General features: G+C 50.4%; 1 protein-coding gene across 3 annotated transcripts; it reads right to left on the reverse strand.

Annotated features, from left to right (window-relative positions):
- Positions 1-778: 778 nt before the first annotated feature.
- On the reverse strand, positions 779-19,652 carry GBX1 (gastrulation brain homeobox 1). 3 transcript variants are annotated; one of them, XM_047695914.1, is made up of 3 exons: positions 18,551-19,652; positions 18,156-18,235; positions 779-1,738 (listed from the first exon to the last, which is right to left on the reverse strand). In XM_047695914.1, the coding sequence occupies exons 1-3, from the start codon at positions 19,312-19,314 to the stop codon at positions 1,188-1,190; spliced, it is 1,395 nt and encodes a 464-aa protein (XP_047551870.1). In that variant the 5' UTR covers positions 19,315-19,652; the 3' UTR covers positions 779-1,187. The 3 variants fall into 3 exon arrangements, with proteins under 3 accessions (XP_047551870.1, XP_047551869.1, XP_047551871.1); XM_047695913.1 differs by having other exon boundaries at positions 779-1,741; XM_047695915.1 differs by lacking the exon at positions 18,156-18,235 and having other exon boundaries at positions 779-1,741; positions 18,551-19,209.
- Positions 19,653-21,416: the final 1,764 nt, after the last annotated feature.

The raw sequence follows: 21,416 nt of genomic DNA on the forward strand, positions 1-21,416 counted from the left end.
CACGGTACACAACCGTCCGGAACATCACACATTCGCGCCTGCCTCATCCCTTTTGCAGTGGGCCCTCTCGACCCATCTCGTTTTATAACCGAGGAGGATTTGGTATCCCAAGCTACGTAACCCACGCGATGGGGAGAAGGAGACCTCACAATTAATGCAGTAAGAACAGAACTGGAAAGGAGTCTGACTCCAGGCCCTCCCATCTGGAAATTCCAAAAGGTTGCTGAGACGGACTCGGCTGCTGTGTCCTCTGCACGGAAGAAGGGGACTGAGCTCACTGGTGATCAGGGTGAGCCCCCAAGCTGCCCTAGTCACGGACAGGACTGGTCACCTCTACTGAGTTAGAGCCTGGACATCCCTCTGCCAACCCAGGGTCAACCACTTCGTTTCCCCTCGTGATACGAAAGGGAGCAAATCTCTCCTGATGTCTGCCAGCTCTCGCCAAGAGAAGAAAGCAGAGATGAAGAAGCTCGCCTTGTTTAATGGGGAGAGAGCAGCACTGTGGCGGGAACATGGGTCAAGAGGTGTGGACAGCGTGGGCAGCACCCAGACGGGAAGTGGAGGTAGTTGACAAGGGGAGACGGTTGTGCGGAGGGGTTCTAAGGAGGTTAGTGACAGTTTCTATTTCTTCGTGTGCCCTGTCCGACAAACAGACAAGATAGGCCCCAGCACGAGGCAGGTAGGTGGACCTGAACCCTGGCTGAAGATGGAGGGGACACAGTCCTTTCCCAGCCTCAGGTTCAGACAGACAGACGGAGACGGGTAGCTCCATATATACAAACTTTACAGAAAATAAATAAGGAGCTGCGATCAGCTTGGCTAGGCTTCATCCTGAATTCTTCCCACCCCTGTGAGAAGTCATTCCTGGGAAACTTCCAGGCCCTCGGCATGTTAGAACCCACCCCCTCCCCAGGAGTCCTCCTCAATCCCCACAGCTCCTCAGCATCGAGCACCCAAGCCCCTTGAACCCTGAAGCCCCCAGCCTGAGGGGCTCTGGAATAGGCTCAGGGCCCAGTGCCTGAGTCCCCGGTTGCCAGGAGAGCACACCTAACACTAGAGTCAGTGGCCGCCCGAGCCCCCCTCCCAGGGCAGGATCACAGCGGGAGCCCCTTGGGTGCACAGAACCTAACCCAGTCTCCGGGCAGGCCCGGAACAGATGCTTTGCTTCCGAAATCCTTGGGAGCCCTTCAGGGCCGGGTCCCCTGTTCCATTTGTTGGTGCTGGCTCCGCACGGCAAACCTGTTGACGTGCACAGGAATGGGGACGACAATCTTGGGGTTTCTCACGGGCTCCCCGGAGCGGCTGCTCACGTTGCCGGCTTTGATGCGCTTCCACTTGGCGCGCCGGTTCTGAAACCAGATCTTGACCTGCACCTCGCTGAGCTTGAGCGCGTGAGCGATCTGGGACCGCTCCGTCAGGCTCAGGTATTTCTTGCAATGAAACTCCTTCTCCAGCTCCAAAAGCTGCTCGCTGGTGAAGGCTGTGCGGCGCCTGCGGCTTTTGCCCCCCGGAGCTGTGACTCCTGCGGCCACCGGTGCCCCCTCCTCCGCTCCAGTCCCCAGGCTTCCCTTTAGCTTCGGTTTAGGTCCCAGGAGAGCCGTGGGGCCCCCTGCAGAACTGTCCAGGAAACCGTCGTCTTCGCTGTCACCGCCCGAGCCCTCTTCCTCCTGCTCGCTGCCTGCTGGGTCTCCTGCTCGGGCCTCCGGCTTCTCCTCATCGGAGCTGTACACCTTCCCCTCTGCTGCGGGGAGCGAAACCAACGGATGGGCAAGGAGCAGGCGAGGAAAAGGCAGGCAGGTTGGAGGAGGCACGTGGAACCATGGCCAGGCACGGACAGAACGGCAGCAGGAAGAGAGAGACAAGGAAGGGATGCGATGGGGAGGAGGGGAGACGAGGACAGCACATCCAGGATATGGGGTGGGGAAGAGGTTCAGGGAAGACAAAGAAATGGAAAGAAAGGTATTAACCAGCATAGATTTCACTGTACCAGGTGCGGGGAGGGAGCGGTCAGTGTACATCAAAGGGATGCTACTCCCCGGCTTCAACTTCACTGTCACCCACCTCATTTTCCCGACCCACTAGCCTTCCCAGCTTTCTCTAAACCCTGGGCCAAGGGCTTTTCACTCACTTGCCTCCCTTCCAAATCCAGACAGCATGGGTCCCAGTGTCAAGCAGTGTGGGCCTGGCTCTCCAGCCTTCCTGCTGCTCTAGGCAGGACGCAGTCCTAACGTAGGGTAGACGGGGAGATCACACTGCCGGCCTGTTACTCTCCTGGGGACCCTCACCTGCCCCGGGCTTGAGCTCTGCTCTGGCTTCTGGCTTCCCACTTCCCCTCTTCCCTAGATCCAGAATCTTGGAATCTCATTTCCAGATGGAAACTTAAGGGTCTTCTGATTCCCCATTCTCACCAGCCCCGCCACCGCAAATCTGGGCCCAAGAAACGTTACCAAGGGATTTGGGTGGGTCCTTACCCTACTTCCGGTTCTCCTTGACCAACCCAGCCAGCGCAGAAGGGCCGCCCGCGCCCTGCGCAGAGCTTCTCCCCGGGCCTCAGCTCTCCTAGGCCCCTTGCAGTCTCCCCTCCTCAACCGTCAAATGACATCTGTCTCCCAACCAGGACGCAGGAGCAGCACACACAGCTGCTTTCTGCTCAAGTTCCCAATCCAGAGGCCCCTGAGCTTGATGTCAGCAGGACGAACTGGAGGGAAGGTGGCAGACGATAAAGAACGAGAAGGGCAACAAGGGAAAACGGAGAGGAAAACGGTAGAAGAAATCTGACTCACTTGGTAGATGACTGATTACAATCACAGCCATAGCCGATGTTTTACGTCTATATGTAACTCTAATACTTAATTCAGTCATCAGTTCATCTCCTCCGCAGACAGTTTTGTCAGGACGGCAAGGGACGGGTCCCCAATGTTTTCAGCAGCAGAGTTGTCCAGCTGCCTTGTTTTCCGCCCAAAGAGCCAATAAGCAACGAAGAAAAGTCAGAAGGAAACTGGCCAGAAGGGAAGCGAACAAGAGGAACTAGGCGAGCGGGACACCAACGAGTCAGCTCGCTGCCCCGGAGCTCACGGTGTGAAGGGGCTGGGGTTTCCCCAGGGCCGGGCGCCTCTGTCTATAACCACCGCGCCTTGCCCGGACCGGAGCGAGAAACAACCCGAAGTAAAAGAACTTCAGGGAACAGCGAGATGCCCTATGAGAGGAGCAGGCCGTGCGCTCTGAACACCTTCCAGCCCCTCTCCAAGTGCCTGTGCTCCAGAAGGAGCATCTCGGGGTCTCCAGGACCAGCCCAGGAGCCCTCCCCAACCCAAAGCCCCTTCCCCTTCCCGGTCGCCAGCAAGTCACACCCCGTCCTGGTCCTAGAGCCTTGTTCACACCTCCCGAGAGGCCAGACTTCTCGGCCCACGTCCAGACCGCCCACCTCCCTCACTCAGCGTCCTTCACACCTCAAGGGTATTTTTATCCCCAGCCCCCGCCTTTTGTTCCTGTAGGGCTTCCTTTACTTAATTTCAAAATCCGTCGTTGAGGCTCACGCAGCCTACCCATCCCTGCCCTGCCTCCCTGAGTGCTCTCCGCTCCCTCTGGCAGCTTCCTGGTCTTCTCAAGCACCCGCGAGACATATGTCCGTCCGTCCCTTGGTCTGTCTGCAGAGGTTGCTTCTTGCCATCCATCCCCGCTTCCTCCCAGACCTCATTCTACCCAAACCCCTGCTGTTTTCTGCAGGAGTCACCTCCTTGGTTCCTTCCCTCATTAACAACTCCTCCCCACGCTATCTTCCATTCTCACAGAACTCAGACTTGACACGTCCCAAGCAGAACTCCTGACGTGCTTCCCAGCTTGGTTAGTGGGAATTCCATCCTCCTTGTTCCAATCAGGCTTCACTCCTCTCTCTCACCACCCGTCCCCACTCACGGAGTCCCCTGCATCCGACAGTCCCGGTCACCATCATGTCCCGCCTGGTTCATCCACCTGTTCTCCAAACTGGCTTCCCTGCTCTTGTCCTCACCTGCCCTCCCCTGCCCTCCCCTGCCCCTGCTCTCCTCTCCCCTGCTCTTTCCCCAGATGATTCTTCTGTTCAGAATACTACACTGCCCACCTAGATTTCCGCATTCGCTCATTCCTGGTCTCCCTCAGGTCTGTACTTCACCAAGAAGATGTTCCCCGATCATCCTTTTAGAATGAAAACCCCCAGTACTTCTATCTTCCTTTTCTGCTTTGTAATGATAGTACACATCACCCACATTATTCATTTATTTAAGTGGCTGTCTTTTCCTGTTAGAAGATGAGCTTCATGAAGGTAGGGAGTTTTAATATATTTTTTCACTGCTGTGTCTTCATCTAGAAAATCATCTGCCCAGAGTAGGCACTCAATATATTGCTGACTTGTTGACTAAAAAACTATTCCCAAACACACTCTCTCTCCCTTCCTCCTTTTCTCTCCGTCTTCTGTCCCCACCTCTGTTCTTCCTTTCCCAAGCCTCTCCTAAAATAGTCCACACAGCCTCCGCCCTCCAGCGCCCAGAAGACATTGTCTCCATGAGTATCACTCTACCCACTTTCCAGTATGACCTCTGATCTCACGTTAGCTGGGCAGAAGCCCACATGCAGTGGGGATCTATAGGATCTTATGCTAAAAGAAAGAAAGGGAAATCCTTCACATCACTGCTAAATCCTCTTTCAATTTTTAAAACCCAGTACATAACAAAAAAGAAGAAAATCTTGTAAAAACTCAGTCCAGTATTACATATTCTAAACAGCTGCTAAAAAAGCAGAAACTAGATTTCAGGGCTTGAAGGATGAAACCATTTAGCACAGCTCCGAGTACCCAGGGGGTGTCCAATAAATCTCACCGACGATGACTAAGATGGGCTCCCAGGCTCCTGGATCCGGCAGGGCCCTCCCGGGATCATACCATTCATCCCTCTGTCTTCAGACAGATTCCATAAAATCAAGCCCACAGAAGCAGACCCCCCTCAGCGCTGCTTTCAAAGCCATACAAGGGACACAGGTCCGCAACCTCTCCTGGTTACTTGATCCCGGTGGGAGGCCGAACGGCAGGAGCAAGAGTTTCTCTCTGAGCCTTCGTGATCATGACGCTGAGGGCTCTGATAAGTAACTCGTGGAAGGAGGTGGGAGTGGGGCGATGCGGGAAAACAGCCTCGCCCTCCAAGGAGAGGGTCTGGGGCAGTGAGGGACACTGAGATGTGGGAAAGAAAGGGCCAAAGCAGGCAGGAAGGGGACTGGGGCAGGAGACAAGTGGTAGGAGAATGAAATGATGAGTCAGAGAAACTGAAGGGGCTGGAAAGTTTAGAGAAGGGCTAGAAAATAGGGGGGGGGGGAAATCAGAGAAAAAGAGAGCAAAAAGCTTAAAAACAAAACAAGAAAAATCACACCCCCTACCTTCCTTCCACCAAGATGGAGCACTTTAAGCCACAATCGACACCCGAAGAGGACACATGCTCAGCGGAATCAGACGGACCCTGCAGTAGCCCAGTCCGTAACAATATAGCGACCCCGAAATGGCTTACTGTTTTCTTATGGACTAGCTACAAAATAAATGCAAGCTACTTTCTCTTATCTGAATTGTAATGAATATTAATAGTAAATATAATCAAACAAAATAAAACAAAAATTGCACACAGAAAACTGTGTTGACTAAAAACTGATGGAAGCAAATCTTTCTGATAAAATTTCTAATTGCAAAATTTGATCTAGAATAATTGGACTTGGTAGATATAATGTCCATAAAAGCAAATTACTAATTGCAGATGCTATAATTGGTTGATATGAGGGGGGAAAAAAAAAAACCCTTGATCTGCAAAATGAGGCTTCATTGAAAATTCTACATGGGAAAGGATTCTGATGAGAATAATTTTTAGCAAAAGGAACATTTTTAAATTGGAAACAATTTGACTATGTATATAGGTAGGCCAAACAGATAGGAAGGTTCTGTTCTCTGTGTGTGAAGATGACGTTATTGGTAATATAAGAAAATGTTGAGTTTTCAGCTTGTTCCTTAGATGTCTAGAGTCTCAGAGAAGTGTGGTATCTATCCACGGGGAATGAGCGTGGGGGAGACTGTTACCAGGAAACATCTAGTGTTCTTGTGACTTCTCGCAGGGGACGCTATTACCCCGAGAACCAAAAACCACCAGGTCTGCCCCACGGTTGTCAGGTCCTGCCTGGGGCACCTTCCTGCGTCCAGAGAGCGATACTTGGGCTCCAGGGATACACAAGGCGTGGGGCCTTGTTTCCAAGAGGACGGGAAGCAGCACCAGAGAGCTAGAAAAGCCCATCTTGCGAATGGGTCTGGTCAGGCTAGGGAAGAAATCAAGGCCACAGAATCCCTGGCGGACGTTCTCCAGGAGAAACAATAAATAGCACCAGATTCGCACCATCTAGGGGGGAGTCCACAGCTGTGGTCACCAAGAACGGTGGGCCCGGGTTGTGGTGCAGAAAACCACTTTAGACTCCCAGCTTTGGGAACCCACCGAGCCCCTGCACTGCCCCTCATTCATCCTCTCCTGTTTTAGCTTCTATAAAACCAACAGCCTTCACTATCCATGGAAGAGAAGTCTCCCCCTACCCCTGTTACGCTTGGTTTTGACTTCTCTTCCCTCTACTTCCAATATGACTTCCCCCTCACCCTCCCCGAACTGCTGTCAGGACCATAAGTCTCCCCCTGATTGTCCTGGGCCAACTACTCAGCTTCCTGAATCCAGAACAATTTGGGGGAGGTCAAAAGGTAGAAAGAAACCTAAGTCATCCCTCAAAAAAGAGGCATGTTTACCACATTCTCATTTCTAAATCTTCATCATAATGCCCAGGACAGAATTATTTCTCTGTTCTTTCTGAGACAGTACTTTCTCCCATCATTTATAACAATTAGTTCACTTCCAATTTGTGTTTCACTCGTTCCCGCTAATTTCATGCTACTCCTCCTCCCTATAACTTCAGATGCAGTAAGGGACATTCATTTTCAGCGCACGTGGGTGGCTCAGTGGGTCAAGCCTCTGCCTTTGGCTCAGGTCATGATCTCAGGGTCCTGGGATTGAACCCTGCATCGGGCTCTCTGCTCAGGGGGGAGCCTGTCCCCCCGCCACCGCCTTTCTGCCTACTTGTGATCTCTCTGTCGAATAAATAAAATCTTTAAAAAAAAAAAAAAGAACATTCACGTTCACTTTCTCTCTCTCCACTCTTCTGATGACACTTCCACATTCCTTACTCCAAACTGACATGAAGATTTTCTCTACACCATCGCAATCCAGAACCCCTCCGACCTGGAAGACAGGTTCGGGGCAATTTCCCCACTGCTCAGAACTCCCCTCATGACGGAGCAGCCCTACCATTGCCAAGGGCACCCTTGTTATCTTTGACATTCCACAACATTTTCACACGTATTATCTACCTTGAAGCAACTCATTGAAACAGAGTAGACCTATTAGTAGCACTAATAGAAGGTTGATGAACTTATTTCAGGTGGAAAACTGAGTTTCCGAAAGATGAAATGATTCTCCTACGTCACACAGCTACAGACAGATTAACATCTGGAAACTTGGTCCCTGAAACCTCCAACCAATGCTCCTACGACCCCTTCCCCTCCCATTCCAAGTAAATGCCCAGATGCCTCATCAGATATATACCCTCGCTACCAAATCCAGTTTCGGTACAGACCTCCTCCCTTTCACTTTCCACTCCAGAGCCCTAGCCTGATCATTAATGTCTCCCCTTACCACGCTCAGAGGAGGCTCTCACAGTCGACATATGAGTGGCCCCACTTACCAAATTCCACCTTTGTCCTCGAATAGGCTATTTGTCCTGTCATTTCCCCGAGACAAAATTCCTACCAGATCTGTTTTTTTCTGCCATTACTGCTTTGTATGATGTAACCCTACCAGTCAGCATTCCTTTTATTTAGAAATATATTTTCTCATTTAAATATGCTGTTGCTTGGGACGCCGGGGTGGCTCAGTCAGTTGAGCGTCTGCCTTCGGCTCCGGTCGTGATCCCAGGGTCCTGGAGTCGAGTCCCACATCGGGTTCCCTGCTCAGTGGGGGGCCTATTTCCCCCTCTGCCCGCCACTTCTCCTACTTGTGCTCTCTGCCAAATAAATAAATTTAAAAAATAAAAATAAAAATACTATTGCCAAGCTACAGAAACGGTTTTGGTTTAATATCCATCTTTTTTCTAGCTTCTAGTTTACGAATGCGTCCCCCCTCCCTCAAGCGCAGCTCTTTCTATCCAGGAATCGGCCTCGCTGAGGAACACTTTCCTACCACCCTCATGTCTCCCCACCTTCCTCATTACAGAGCTCCCCTCTCGCTGTCTCTTCCATCACTCCTAGAGCTACTTCTCTAGCTAGGGAGAAGGTTTTTCTCCCTGAGACTGAAAAGGAGTTAAGATACATCCCTGCCTTTCTTTCTGGGGGAGGAGGACATCTTCTTGGGGTCTGTTTTTGTCTGCTCAGCATCCCTTCGTCCCTTTGTTCACTAATAACACCCCCTTCCTTTGGGCACTGCTTCTCATCAGCTACTTAGTACAGTGGGACCGTCAATCACATCTCCCCACCTTTGTGACAACGTAGGCACATGACCTGGATCTGACCAATCCCAACATCCCATCTCTCCCATCTCCCTGGAGACTGGACTCAAACTAGTTAATCAGTTACCCCAGAATTTTGTATAAGCCAGAATCCACTGGGATCTCAACCTGGGATTATAAAAAATTAGATCTGCTGATGCTTGTGCCTCCTTACTTCTCTTAAGGAGAGAATGAGGCAAAGAAAGAGAGGGGCCGGGCTGAAAAGGAAGAAAGATCTAATAACACCGTTTGCATTTCTGGATCCACTCAACCCCTGTACTTAGAGTCCTGTGAATCAATCAATGACCATTTCAGCTTAAATTGGAGTTGAGCTACTGTCACTCACAAACCAGAGTTCTCCATGCACTGCCGTAACTGGAAGGGACAAAGTTCACGTGACCCCAGGGAAAGTAACCCTCTCCTCCTCACTCCCACAGCTCTCCCATCCCAAGTAATGTTTCCATGTTACCTGAAATTATTCCTAATAACACCACCTAACCTCCCACCAGTTTGAAATTCACTTGGACTTTAAAAAAAAATCTCCCTGGGGCGCTTGGGTGGCTCAGTTGGTTAAGCATCTGACTCTTGATTTTGGTTGAGGTTGTGATCTCGGAGTCGGAAGATCCAGCCCTGCATCAGTGGCCACGCTCAGTGGGGAGTCTGCTTCTCTCCTTCTCCCTCTCCCTCTCCCTCTGCCCCACATCCCACTCTCTCTAATAAAATCTTAAAAAAAATTTCCTTAATCCATCTGAGTATGAATTATTTTAATCCAGTAGCTTTGCTCCTGATATCAACCTGAGATCAGTTATATGACAGAATAGGAACTGTGGTGAAGAAAGGAGAGGTAGTTTGTTTTTTGTTTTGTTTTGTTTTAATATATACAATGTAAAGAAAAGAAGAAGACGACCTCAGTGGGCAAAAAAGGGCTTTGGGTGGTCTTGGGATCCACAGAGAATGTCCCAAATTGGAGACAGAGAAACCAAAGGAGGGAGAAAGAGCCAAAGAAAAAAGGATGAAATCCACCCGTCTGAGCTGCATACACTGGTTCTCCTCTGGCATTCCCCGCAGAAACAGCTCTCAGAACACAGTGCTGTTTCTGTCATTACTCCCAGCTGTATTTCTCCTTATCAGTAGAGAGTGTCGCGTTTCCTAGCCAGTTCTTGGTAAAGAAGTCTTTCCCAGGGCCGCCTGGGTGGCTCAGTGGGTTAAGCCTCTGCCTTCGGCTCAGGTCATGATCTCGGGGTCCTGAGCCCCCAGGTCGAGCCCCGCATCGGGCTCTCTGCTCAGCGGGGAGCCTGCTTCTCCCTCTCTCTCTGCCTGCTGCTCTGCCTACTTTGTGATCTCTGTCTGTCAAATGAATAAATAAAATCTTAAAAAAAAAAAAAGAAGTCTTCCCCAACTTAATTCCCAGCTACGCTTCCCATCCATTTCCAGTACCAGAGTGATACCAGTAATTCCTTGCACACCGAGTGCTTCAGGATGCTGGCAAATATCTTCTCGTTGAACCCTTAACTTCGTGAGGTCCCTGTTGCTGTGCTGTTCTGCCGGTGAGGGAGCTGTGACCGCAGAGGTTAGTATTTTGCTGTTGAGTTTTCTCTCACACACACACAAAAAAAAGAGGGTCGCATCAAGGTCTGTATCCAAAGCCCATGCTTGGTCGCCTGCGCCTCCCCCATCTCTTTCGCAAACACTGAATTCCATGTCGCCCATCACAAATATCGTACCAGATGAAGAGATAATAGAGAAGTCCGGGAACTGACTCCACAACTTTTCTTTTCCTCACTCCCCTCCTTCCTCACCAGGTAAAGTCGGGCACAAGAGATCCCCAATCTTTTTGGCCTCAACAAGATCGCTCACCTTCATGAAATGTTTCTCTCATTTAATAGGACAAACATACACAGCCATAGCTCCAGTCACCCTTCCCCAATCCAAAATGACAAAGCCTTTTCCATCCTAAAGCCCAGCCCTGATTCCACCTCAAGATACCCACATCCCAGCCTGCCTTCCTCTTGGGCTACCATAACTCAGCACTGGCAAGGCGAGAATTTTCCCCAACCCCTTTGCTCAGGGTGCCTTTTTTTTTTTAAAGGAAACAATGCATTAATAAAGGTATCCTTAAAGAGAAAACAGAATTATAGAGCCGGAAGTGACCTTGGAGTTCATCTGAGTCAAAGCCTTAATTGTACTGATGAGGAAGTGAAGCGACAGAGACGCGTGTGGCCAGGGTCCCCTGAGTCCCGAGCTCCCAGGAGCTGCGCATTACGTGCAGAAAGCGGTCACCCGTTCCAGCACAAAGCGCTTCTTACCTTCGCTCTCAGGATGATTTTGTCTTCCTCCCATCGCTCCCAACGCAGACTTCCACTGTAATACCATTGCCTCCACAGTTCAGGCGAGAAATCCGTCTCCCATTACCCCCAGCTCGGAGGGATCTTTCTGTTTCTCCCTTCCTCCATGTTCACACCCTAGTCTCTGTGAGGCCCTATAGCCCCCTTGCTTTTAACACAGATTTCTAGTTCATCACTCAAAGGTCATTCCTTTCCCTTCCATGGTGGGAAGGGAATGGAGATGTTGCTTCCCAAGGACGTGCGTAACTGCGTTGTCTCTTCCCACTACAACTTAATTCAACTTGTGGGAATCGCTGTTCTATCACACCAGATTCAAGCATCTCTTCTCCCCGAATTCTTTCTCCCAATTAGCACATCAGTATTTCTTCCACATGACTCTAAGCCACCAATTTTCTCCCATATTTCCAGTGAAAAGCCCCAACCTCTTCTCCATCGCTCCCAACACAGACCTCTTTGCTTGCCGTCATGGACAGTGTGGCCGTGGGCGCGATCACCTGCATTGAGGGCTCTGTCCTTTCCATTGGTTTGGAACCAGGGCTTCCTCTCTCCTACCCCACCATGGGGCATATTTTTTTTTTGTTCCCTCTAGATAAAAACTCTTTCCCTGTCATCATTCCTATTTCAGTTTCCCTTTTTGTACATCGGCTCCATTATGCTGTCATTTCTATTCCCTAATTCCCAGGTGAAGGCAAAGATCCTCCTTTCCCGATTACTTCTGAGGAAAAATTTCTGCCTGCAGCTTCCCGCCATTACATTAGTTTCACTGCAAAGCACTTGGTTCGCCATACCATGTTCCTCCTTTCAATTAAAGTATTTCCCCCTTTGGGGCGCCTGAGTGGCTCAGTGGGTTAAAGTCTCTGCCTTCGGCTCAGGTCATGATCTCAGGGTCCTGGGATCGAGCCCCGCATCGGGCTCTCTGCTCGGCGGGGAGTCTGCTTCCCCCACCCCCTGCCTGCCTCTCTGCCTATGTGTGATCTCTCTATCAAATAAATAAATAAAATCTTTAAAAAAAAAAGCATTTCCCCCTCATTATTCCAATTACTGCCTTGCTCCCATTACTCCCAACATAGACCATCTATGCCCATCACTCTGAGTATAGGAATTATCCTCCTAATCATCGACACACCCCCCCCCACATTTCCATACGCCATTGCAGAGATCCCCCTTTCTACTCAAGCCTCCCAACTCTCACCTTCACTGTGGTATAAGGCACCTCAGTATTCCAATCCTCCAGATAAAATTTTCGTCTTGTCCTTCTTGTCTCTCAACCAGGGCTTCTTTTTTTTTTTTTTTCTTTTTTTTAAAGATTTTTTAATTTATTTATTTGACAGAGAGAGATCACAAGCAGGCAGAGAGGCAGGCAGAGAGAGAGGAGGAAGCAGGCCCTCCGCCGAGCAGAGAGCCCGACGCGGGGCTCGATCCCAGGACCCTGAGATCATGACCCGAGCCGAAGGCAGCGGCCCAACCCGCTGAGCCACCCAGGCGCCCCTCAACCAGGGCTTCTTAACCCTATTTGTGCCATGAACTCCTTGGCAGTCTGATACAACCTATGAACCCCTTCTTAGAATAATGCTTTTAGGTATATAACATAAAACACATAGGATTACATCAGAAGCTAACTATAGAAAAAGGCAGTTTTCAGATACTTAAAAATGAATTTGTGTTATAATCATATATGTTTCTTTATTAATTCATTAAACAAGACGCCTCCAAAGTCTCTACATTTATAAGAAAATACCTGTAAATTCTCCCGGTGACACAAATATCTGTAATTTCTTTCTTTTTTAAGATTTTATTTATTTGACAGAGCAAAACACAGTGAGAGAGGGAAGAGAGCAGGGGGAGTGGGGAGAGGGAAAAGCAGTCTTCCCATTGAGCAGGGAGCCCAATGCGGGGCTCGATCCCAGGACCCTGGGATCATGACCTGAGCAGAAGGCAGAAGCTTAATGACTAAGCCACTGTGACCTATAATTTCTGTTGCTGAAACTACTATGGTTCTGCTCTACACTCGTAACTAAAGAAAATGCCAAATTTTAGTTAGAAGTTAGTAAAAATAAAGACGTAATTTTTCCTTACCCATAATGAATAGATCTGTTTATAAGACCATGAAATCCATGTTAGAACCCTACTTTAAATATCAAAGCTAGAAAAACAAACTTTTATTTTATAGAATGGACAGAAACATTAAAAATAATCTGAATCAACCTCTATGTTACAGATGAGGAGACTAAAGCCTAGAGATGCTGTACGACTTTGAATCTCCTGCAGTGTCTGGAGTATGGTAAGTCCATCACAGACACACAATAAACGTTCCCTGAATTGAAGGAAGCAATTGGCCACGGTTGTGCAGCTAACGGACAGAGCTGACACCTGAGCGCAAGTGTCACACCTCCTTGATAAATGTTCTTTCAATCTTATCATTAAGTTAATGCATTAAGTTAATGCCACATGTGCCTTTCTAGAAATACCAATAGAACCAACACTCTCACTGTGTGCCTTCATCAGCATTTCTAGGAAATCATGGGTCTCCATTCATCACTTCCAAGAAAAATTTCCCTCCTGTTTCTAACAACAGAAGTCTCTGATTTCATGTCACATTATTATTTCCCATTTTTTTTCTCATCAGTAAATACATCTGGACAGTCATAATGGGCACCTAATCAAAAATTAATCAATGGGGCATCTAAAATGTTCTCCTGCTATAATCAGGTGCTTTGCTTACAGTAATTAGCCCTCAAATATCATGCTCCTAGGAAGTTTCCCTAGTCTCCTTGCATGATTTCCATCATTATTGCCAATCACTGCTCAGAAATTAGCCAGTTTTGGGGTTCCTGTGTGATTCAGTTAAGTGTCTGACTCTTGGTTTCAGCTCAGATCATGATCTCAGGGTCCTGGGACTGGGCCCCATGTCAAGCTCTGTGCTCAGCGGGGAGTCTGCTTGAGAGTCTCTCCCTCTCCCTCTGCCCCCCTCCCCTGCTCACTTGTTAAGATAAAATAATTTTTAAAAGTTAGCTAATTTTTTTTAGTTTTAAAAATAATGTTCACTACACTGCCATCTCCTGACTTTGTTCCATCATATTCTTTCCTATATCATCTCAATGTTTTATTTCCAAATGTTTTCTTCACCATGCTCAACACGGGCATTATCTTTCATGTCAATCTCACTATATTTTTATATTTATATTTATAATCTAACTATCTATATTTATATTTATAATCTAACAATTATATATGGATTATCTACCATTCACTTTTTTTTAAAAAGATATTATTTATTTATTTGACAGAGATCACAGGTAGGCAGAGAGGCAGGCAGAGAGAGTGAGGAAGGGAGGCTCCCTGCTGAGCAGAGAGCCCAACGCGGGGCTCGATCCCAGGACCGTGGGATCATGACCCAAGTCAAAGGCAGAGGCTTTAACCCACTGAGCCACCCAGGTGCCCCCATTCTTCACTTCTTAAGTCTTTTTCAAGCAATCCAACTCCTGGGATGCCTGGGTGGCTCAGTGGGTTAAGCCTCTCTGCCTTTTCTCAAGTCATGATCTCAGGATCCTGGGATCAAGCCCTGCATCAGGCTCTCTGCTCGGCAGGGAGACTGCTTCCCCTTTCTCTCTCTCTCTGCCTGCCTCTCTTCCTACTTGTGATCTCTCTGTCAAATAAACAAAATCTTTAAAAAAAAGAAAAAAAATTGTTCAAGCAATCCAACTCCTTTCTCCCTGAGTCATGGCTCTAAGCCCCCCAGTTTAAAGTTTCCTCCTGCATTTCTCCAGATGGACAGACCTTCCATCGTCCCCAGCACAGGATCATCTGCACGCAGCGCTGCTGAGAGGAGCAAGTGCACATCTGCAAGTCAGCTTTGATGCCTCTCGGCGGAGCTCACATGCACCTTCACATGCAATGGAATCATCACCGCCCAACTCTTTCAAGGCAGAATTCTCTTTTCCTTCTGTCATTTAGAGTTTACTGCTGTCTTTTCTCCCTTATTCCTAATACAGCAAAGAATTTGTTACCACATAACTCAAAGCTCCTTTTCCCTATCACTTTCACATGACTCCATCCTCATGACTCTCTAGATCTCTTATGTCGGTGAATACACGTCACAACTGCCCCCGTGAGGCTACCGACCTCGCAAAACGTGGCTAATCTGAGCTGAGATGCGCTAAAGGTAGAAAATACACAGGGATTTCAAAGATAACATGGAGGGAGGGTATAAAATATCTCCTTACATTTTTTTATATTGAGTAATGCTAAAATAGTATTGGATATATTGGGCTAAATAAAATGTATTATTAAAATTAATTTCACCTGTTTATTTCTACCTTTCTAAGATGGCTCTTAATGTTTTAATTACATAAACAGCTTGTTAGACAGCACTACTCTGGGCTCTTCTGTTGATTCACACTTTTAAATCTTTTCTATGAATTCAAAATTCTCTCCTCTTTAATCACTTCTACTAAGACACCTTCCCCAATTATCCTCACTGTCCCCACATTCTAAACCTAGAATTATTTTCAATCTACCATTCTCAATGCCTTTTCTACCCATTATTTCCATACATGGTATTTCTTTTTGCCTGATAATATAGCTTCTGCCCCCGCAACTGAATCATAATAAAGTTATTTTCTTCATTAGCAGTTGTAATAAGGTGGTGTCTCTCTCAACTCGAAGCAAAAAAATTTTTAAAAAAATAGTATTTCCCAGCAAAAGAGCTTCATTCATCATTCTCCAGATTGGCCTATCTTCACTATAATTTCATTTAACAGGGCTAGTAACTGTAAAACACTAAACATATGTCAATTAATAATTTCAGACCCATGTCAGCCATTCACACTAGAACAGCAATTCCTCGTCTGTCATTTTAAAGATAGCATTCTTTCTCCAAACTCTTCTAATGTTGAGGTTTCAGTCTCATTATTCAAGCGAAAACTCTCATTTCACAATAAATAGTTTAATACAATTCCCAAAATAGAGTATTCATTTTCCCACCATTTTCAGCACAGGCCATGTGTCATCACTCCCCAAACTGAATTCATGTCTAACATTTCTGGAATTTCCTCCTCTTTTCTGAACTACTTCATGGGGGAAAATAAATGATGACTGGGCAGGTGGACGTGAGTGGCGTGATAAGACAGCGTCAGGAGAGTCTATACTGAGAATGATAAGAAGTGGGGGTCACAGATAGATCTCCCAGTCACTATCCTCTTTGAGTGCTTCTTCTGAAATCTCTCCTTCCTGCCCTGTCCCACAAGCCCCACTACAAACCCTTTATGTGTATCTCCTTCCCATATGAGTGATTACCTTCATGCCACCAGCTCTCAGAATTCTTCCCCTGTAAGATCTCTTTCCCATCATTCTAGTCTTTACACCATGAACAGGTGTCTTCTGATGACTTCCAATATTTCCCTTAGATTATGATCTCTCCTTCATCATTCTCTGTATATAAATTCCAGTTCACTATCACTCCCAGTACGGAAAAACATTTTTTAAATAATTACTCCTAGTGTGGACACTTCCCTGTTTCCTACCCGGACATTGAGTTAGCTCCCTCCCAAGCCTCTCCAAACAGAATTCTTTCACACACACATTTCTGGTCCAGACATGCTGTTCCCTCTTCATCTAGCTCAGGCTAGAAATCCCTTATACTTCTCTCTTCCAACAGACAGACGTCTCCTCTCTCTTATTCTCTCTCTGAACAATCAGGGGACAGAGTGCATTTGCTGGTCCTTCCTTTCCTCTATTCTTCCTTCCTCAACATTTCTCTTCTGTTCTTTCCCTCCGCTTACTTCTCTCTCTCTCTCTCTCTCTCTCGCTGTCTGGTTTTACAGCCAATATTCTATTTGCTTCAGAAAGAGCCTTCATTTGACAAATGGGTCAAAGTAAACAACGGAGGGCAGCCCGAAAGAGGAGGACAAGTTCTCCCATGGTTTCGGCATATCTTCCCCAGGTCCCTCTTCCCTTGGTTGTCTGCCTTCCTGCTCCCGACCAGCGACCAGCGCAGCTCTTCCTCAGGTGTCCGCGTGTTCCTCCAGCTCCTGTTGCCCCCAGTGCCATCCTGGTCCGCTTGCTCTTTTCTGCCTTAGGACTATTATTCCGAAAATCCTACTGATCCGTTCTTCTTCGGATCGTCCTGTCAGCTGCTTTTCCCCTCCCCTCTGCTCCGCTCTGGGCCCTTTTATCTTGTGGACATTTCCTCCCACCTTCCAGTTGCTGCTAATTTCCTTTTGATCCCCCTTAGGGGGTGCTGCTCAGACTTCAGTCACTGGATTCCCCTGGCCTAACTAGGTACAAAACAACAGCTGAATCCTCAAAGCCGAAACGCCCAAAGCTAAAGGGGAAAAGGAGGGGAAGACAGGCCCTGTAAGCAGCACTTGGGGTCTGGAAGAGCCGTCAGACCATCGGACAATTTCACGGAAGGGCCCAGGAACCTGTCACCAGGAGCTGTCTTCTCCCGACAAAGCACAAAAGGACTCTTGGATCTCCTTCTTGCCTCTGCTAGAGTCAGCCCCCAGGCCTCCTGGGTCACTTTTACCCGCTAAGCGGATATAAGGAATAGTTAAGCAGATGTGGATTCATCCTGGTGCTAGAGAAGTTTGAGCTTCAGGAGCCCCACGCTTGTATGCAGCCCGTTTTTCTTAAACAGAGCCCATTACATTGTGCACGCTCTGGATCTCACCATACCTGGATCTGCCCCTGGATAGGGGGAAGCTTTTCCAGCAGCGAGAGGTTGAGGATGGATGAGGAAGGTCAGGAGGACTCCGGGTAGCTTGATTCTAAACGGGGTTCAGTTTAATACACCCTGCCGCTATTGAAAGGGCATCTTCCCATAGAGAAGCCAGGATTCCTGCATTATCTCTTGGCAGAATCTCCCCGGTTCCAGAATCTCAGCCAGATTCTCCACTCCAGGTGTCTGTGCCACGCCCAAGCCAGCCCCGCCCTTAACTTCCATCTTGACCTCCCAATCAGTCCTGGTGTGGCAGGTGCTAGGCCCCCTGCTCGCTAATGTCCCCTTAGGTCCCCTACTCAGTTCTCCAAGGCTGATCTCTAAATATGACAATTCAGAAATGACCTCTACTACTCAGGCAAAGACAGGTCACCAACTGGTCACCACGGCTTTAAGACCCTCCCTTTGCCCCTGCACTCCCAGAGCCCATTTGGGGTCAGTCCAGTCTTCTCCAAAGCCAGAACTGCCGTCCCCTTACTGAACTGCCAGCTGCCCCGGTGCCCCCTCACCGTAGGGTCTTCCTAGTGTCTCCAGGAATCCCACGCTTGCAGCTTCTCTCTTCTCCCCAGAGGAGAAAAATGAAGGGATCCTTTAAAAGAGAAGTGGGAGCCAAGTCTGGAAGACTAGAATGCAGGGAGGAAAGGTACTGATTTGGAAGGGAGTACTGGGAGGTCTCGGGTGAGGCTTCAGGCACTCTGGACGACCCAGCAGGGCAGCGGCTTCTGGGATCCAGAGGTGCCGCCTTTGGAACAGAACTGGAGGTGGTTCTGCAGAACCCACCTCTGGGGGGTCTGGGAGGCCAGGGCTCCAGGCAGGTGCTGAGATTCTGAGCAAGCTGCTACCTGGGATTTCCAAGTGAACGAGCCTCCCGCCCGCCCGGCGCCCTGGTCGGCCCAGCACTTACCCGGCAGACTTGGGAAAGTCTCTGAGAAGTGCGGAGGCGGGGGCGGTGGGGGCTCTGCCACTTTCTCCCGGGCGGGCAGCAGCTCGTCGGCTTCCAGCCCACCCTCCGGGCGTCGGCCGCCCGGCTCGGGGTTGTTTCGGGCGGCAGTGGCGGCGGCGGCAGCGGCGAGCTCCTGGGGCCCGTAGAAGGCGTCGGGCGGCTCCGCGAAGCTGGGCAGCGCGGTGGTCAGCGCCACCATCGAGGGCACGGCCTGGCCCAGTCCCGCGCAGAAGGTGTTGGTAAGGCGGCCGGCAAAGGAGGCTAGTGGGGCGAGAGGCGGGAGGCCGGCCGGCAGCGGGGCAGGGGCCAGCGCCTGCGGCAGCACCAGCGGCCGGTACGGCATGAACATGGGATAGCCGGTGTACAGCAAGTGGCCGGAGCGAGGCGGCGGCGGCCCGATCAGGGAGTCGATGGAGAAGGCAGTGCCCGGGCCCCCAGCACTGCCCCCGCCGCTGCCCCCGGGGGCACCCCCGCCTCCAGCTCTCTGCATCGTGCCCGGAGCTGCGGCCGCCCCGGGGCGCTCCCCTCTGGGCGCCGCCGTGCGCCTCGCGGCTCGGGCGCCCCGCGCGGACACGCAGGGCTCGCTCCCAGGCTCCCGGCCGAGGTGGCGGCGGGGCGCGGGCTCGGCGCAGTGTGGCTCCGGCGCCGCGCTCCCTCTCTCTCATAAGGAGGGAGGGGGCGGGCGAGCGGGCGGGCTGGGGGTGTCGCCCTCCGGACTCATCCATCTTCCTCAAATTACGCTTCACTTCCTCCCTCCGCCCGCCGCTGCCGCGCCCGGCTCCGCTCCCTCCGCAGAGCCGGTTCCCAGCGGCCCGGCCGGCCGGCCCGGGACCCCCGCCCGCGCCCCGCGGCCCAACCAACTATTATTAATGGAGATTGATGAGGCCGGACACGCCGCTTTGTGAAAGTTTGCGGCCGACGAGAAGGCGGCGGCAGCTGCTGGGCCGGCGCCCCTCCCTCCCCCCAGCCCGCCCCTGCTCAGCCCACCCTGCCCGGGCGTGGACGTGGCGCGGGCCGCGGGGCAAGGAGGGCGCACCGGGCGGGGCGGGACCACGACGCCCCAGGCCCCCGGGCCGCCGTCCTCCGCCGGACCCTGGGCCAGTCCCCGGCGTCCCTCCCCGCCCCCGACGCCCCTTCCCCGGCCGCCCCGAGAGCAAGCCCCAGCCACGCGGGCCGGACAGGACCTCCGCGCCCCCTCGGGTGGCGAGGCGGGAACGGCAGGGGGCGCGCTCTGCCGCGGGGCGCCGCAGCTCAGAGCTCTTGCAGGGGGCCCCTTTCCCCTCGGTAGTTTCTTCCCGACCCCATTCCCCTCTCCCCGGGTCTCTTTTCTCCTGATACTGGCTCTTCCCCTTCCTCCTGGGTCCCTCCTCCCAAGCGCGGCCTCTGTAATTTCCTCGAGGACCCACACTATGCCAAGTACTTACCATTCCTCTCACCTTTCCCCCATCCCTTACATGCTTTTCCTTCCTCCACTCTCCCCTTTCCTCCCGTCCTTCCTTCCTATCCCTGTTCCTATTTGATTATTCCTACTTCTCTTTCCCTATCCCCGTTGTCTTACTCTATTTTTTCTCATTTCTCACCTATATCTGTATCTCTTGTCTGTCTGTCTATCTCTGTCTCCCTCCCTCTCTCTCCCTCTCTTCTGCTATTAATTTCCCTGATTGGCTCCCAGGCTCTGGCACCGCTGATGAGCCCTATTCATTCCTGGGCCTGACACTCTCGACCTGCCCTAGCTGATTGCTGGGGGCTGGCCCCAGGAGCGCTGATGAGCCCCAAGGGTCAGCAGCGCTAATTATTCGCTAATTGCAGATGACTCTGCTCACCTCCCCCATTCTCAAACACAGAAATGCAAGCGTCTTTTACCAGCCCCATCCCTGTTCCCAGCGGTGTAGATGTCAGTCTAGAGGCAGAAGTCTCGCGTACTCTTGCTTGATAGGAGGCCCAGGTCAACGGGCAAAAAAAGACTAGTGACAGGCAAGTCAACAGGAGCGCGCCCCGAGTTTCAGCACCCAGAGCGCGCCTAGCTAGCTACAGTGGAGGTCACCTGGCCGCTGGGAAACTGATTCAGGTGGGGCGGGCGAGAGCCAAGCTAGTTAAAAGTAACAGCAAAGCTGGGCGGGTTCTGGAACATGCAGCCTAGACGGGGAAAGTTACTTGGCTCAGGTGAGAAGGGAAACCTGTGCCTAAGGGTCTTGGTTTTTCTGAGCCAAGGCTGAGCGTGCAGGATCGAACTCCGGATCTCAGAGACATATGTCCCAATCAGGAGTGTTGTGATGGCCTAGTGACCACCACTAAAGTCAGGCTGACGATTACAAAACAGCCTCTGGAAAGACACGGTCACCGGGGTGGGACAGATCCCACCCGGGGTGGGATCCTAGAGAAGATGTTTCTTTGGTTATGCTGGACAATTTGCCAGACAGGTAAAAGGAGAAATGGGTGGTTTCCATGAAGTCTTGATCTGTCCTGGGCTGTACGTTAAACTCATGAAACCTCGTAGAGACAAGTCTGCTGGGAGAACATCTGCCACAGACAACGTAGACGGGCCTCACCTCAGGTCCGGGAACCCTGCCTCACTACTAGGGTTCTAGGATGATCTTTGTACATCCTCAAGATCTTCTTCAGAACCCCTTGTTAAATTAATCAAGCACTTCGTGGTCCCAAGAGGGAAGACCAGTCTTCAAAAGTGTACTGTACTTCAAAAATGACAGGTCAGTACTTGGTTTGATGGCTTTACGGTATGGGATACACAATAGGAGCCTTATGGACTTGATAAATTACTGAAGGAGCTTTGGGTTACAATCCCTGAAATTAAAGCTATATGAGCAGT

Source organism: Lutra lutra, chromosome 11, assembly GCF_902655055.1.
Source record: "Lutra lutra chromosome 11, mLutLut1.2, whole genome shotgun sequence".
Lineage (NCBI taxonomy): Eukaryota > Metazoa > Chordata > Mammalia > Carnivora > Mustelidae > Lutra > Lutra lutra.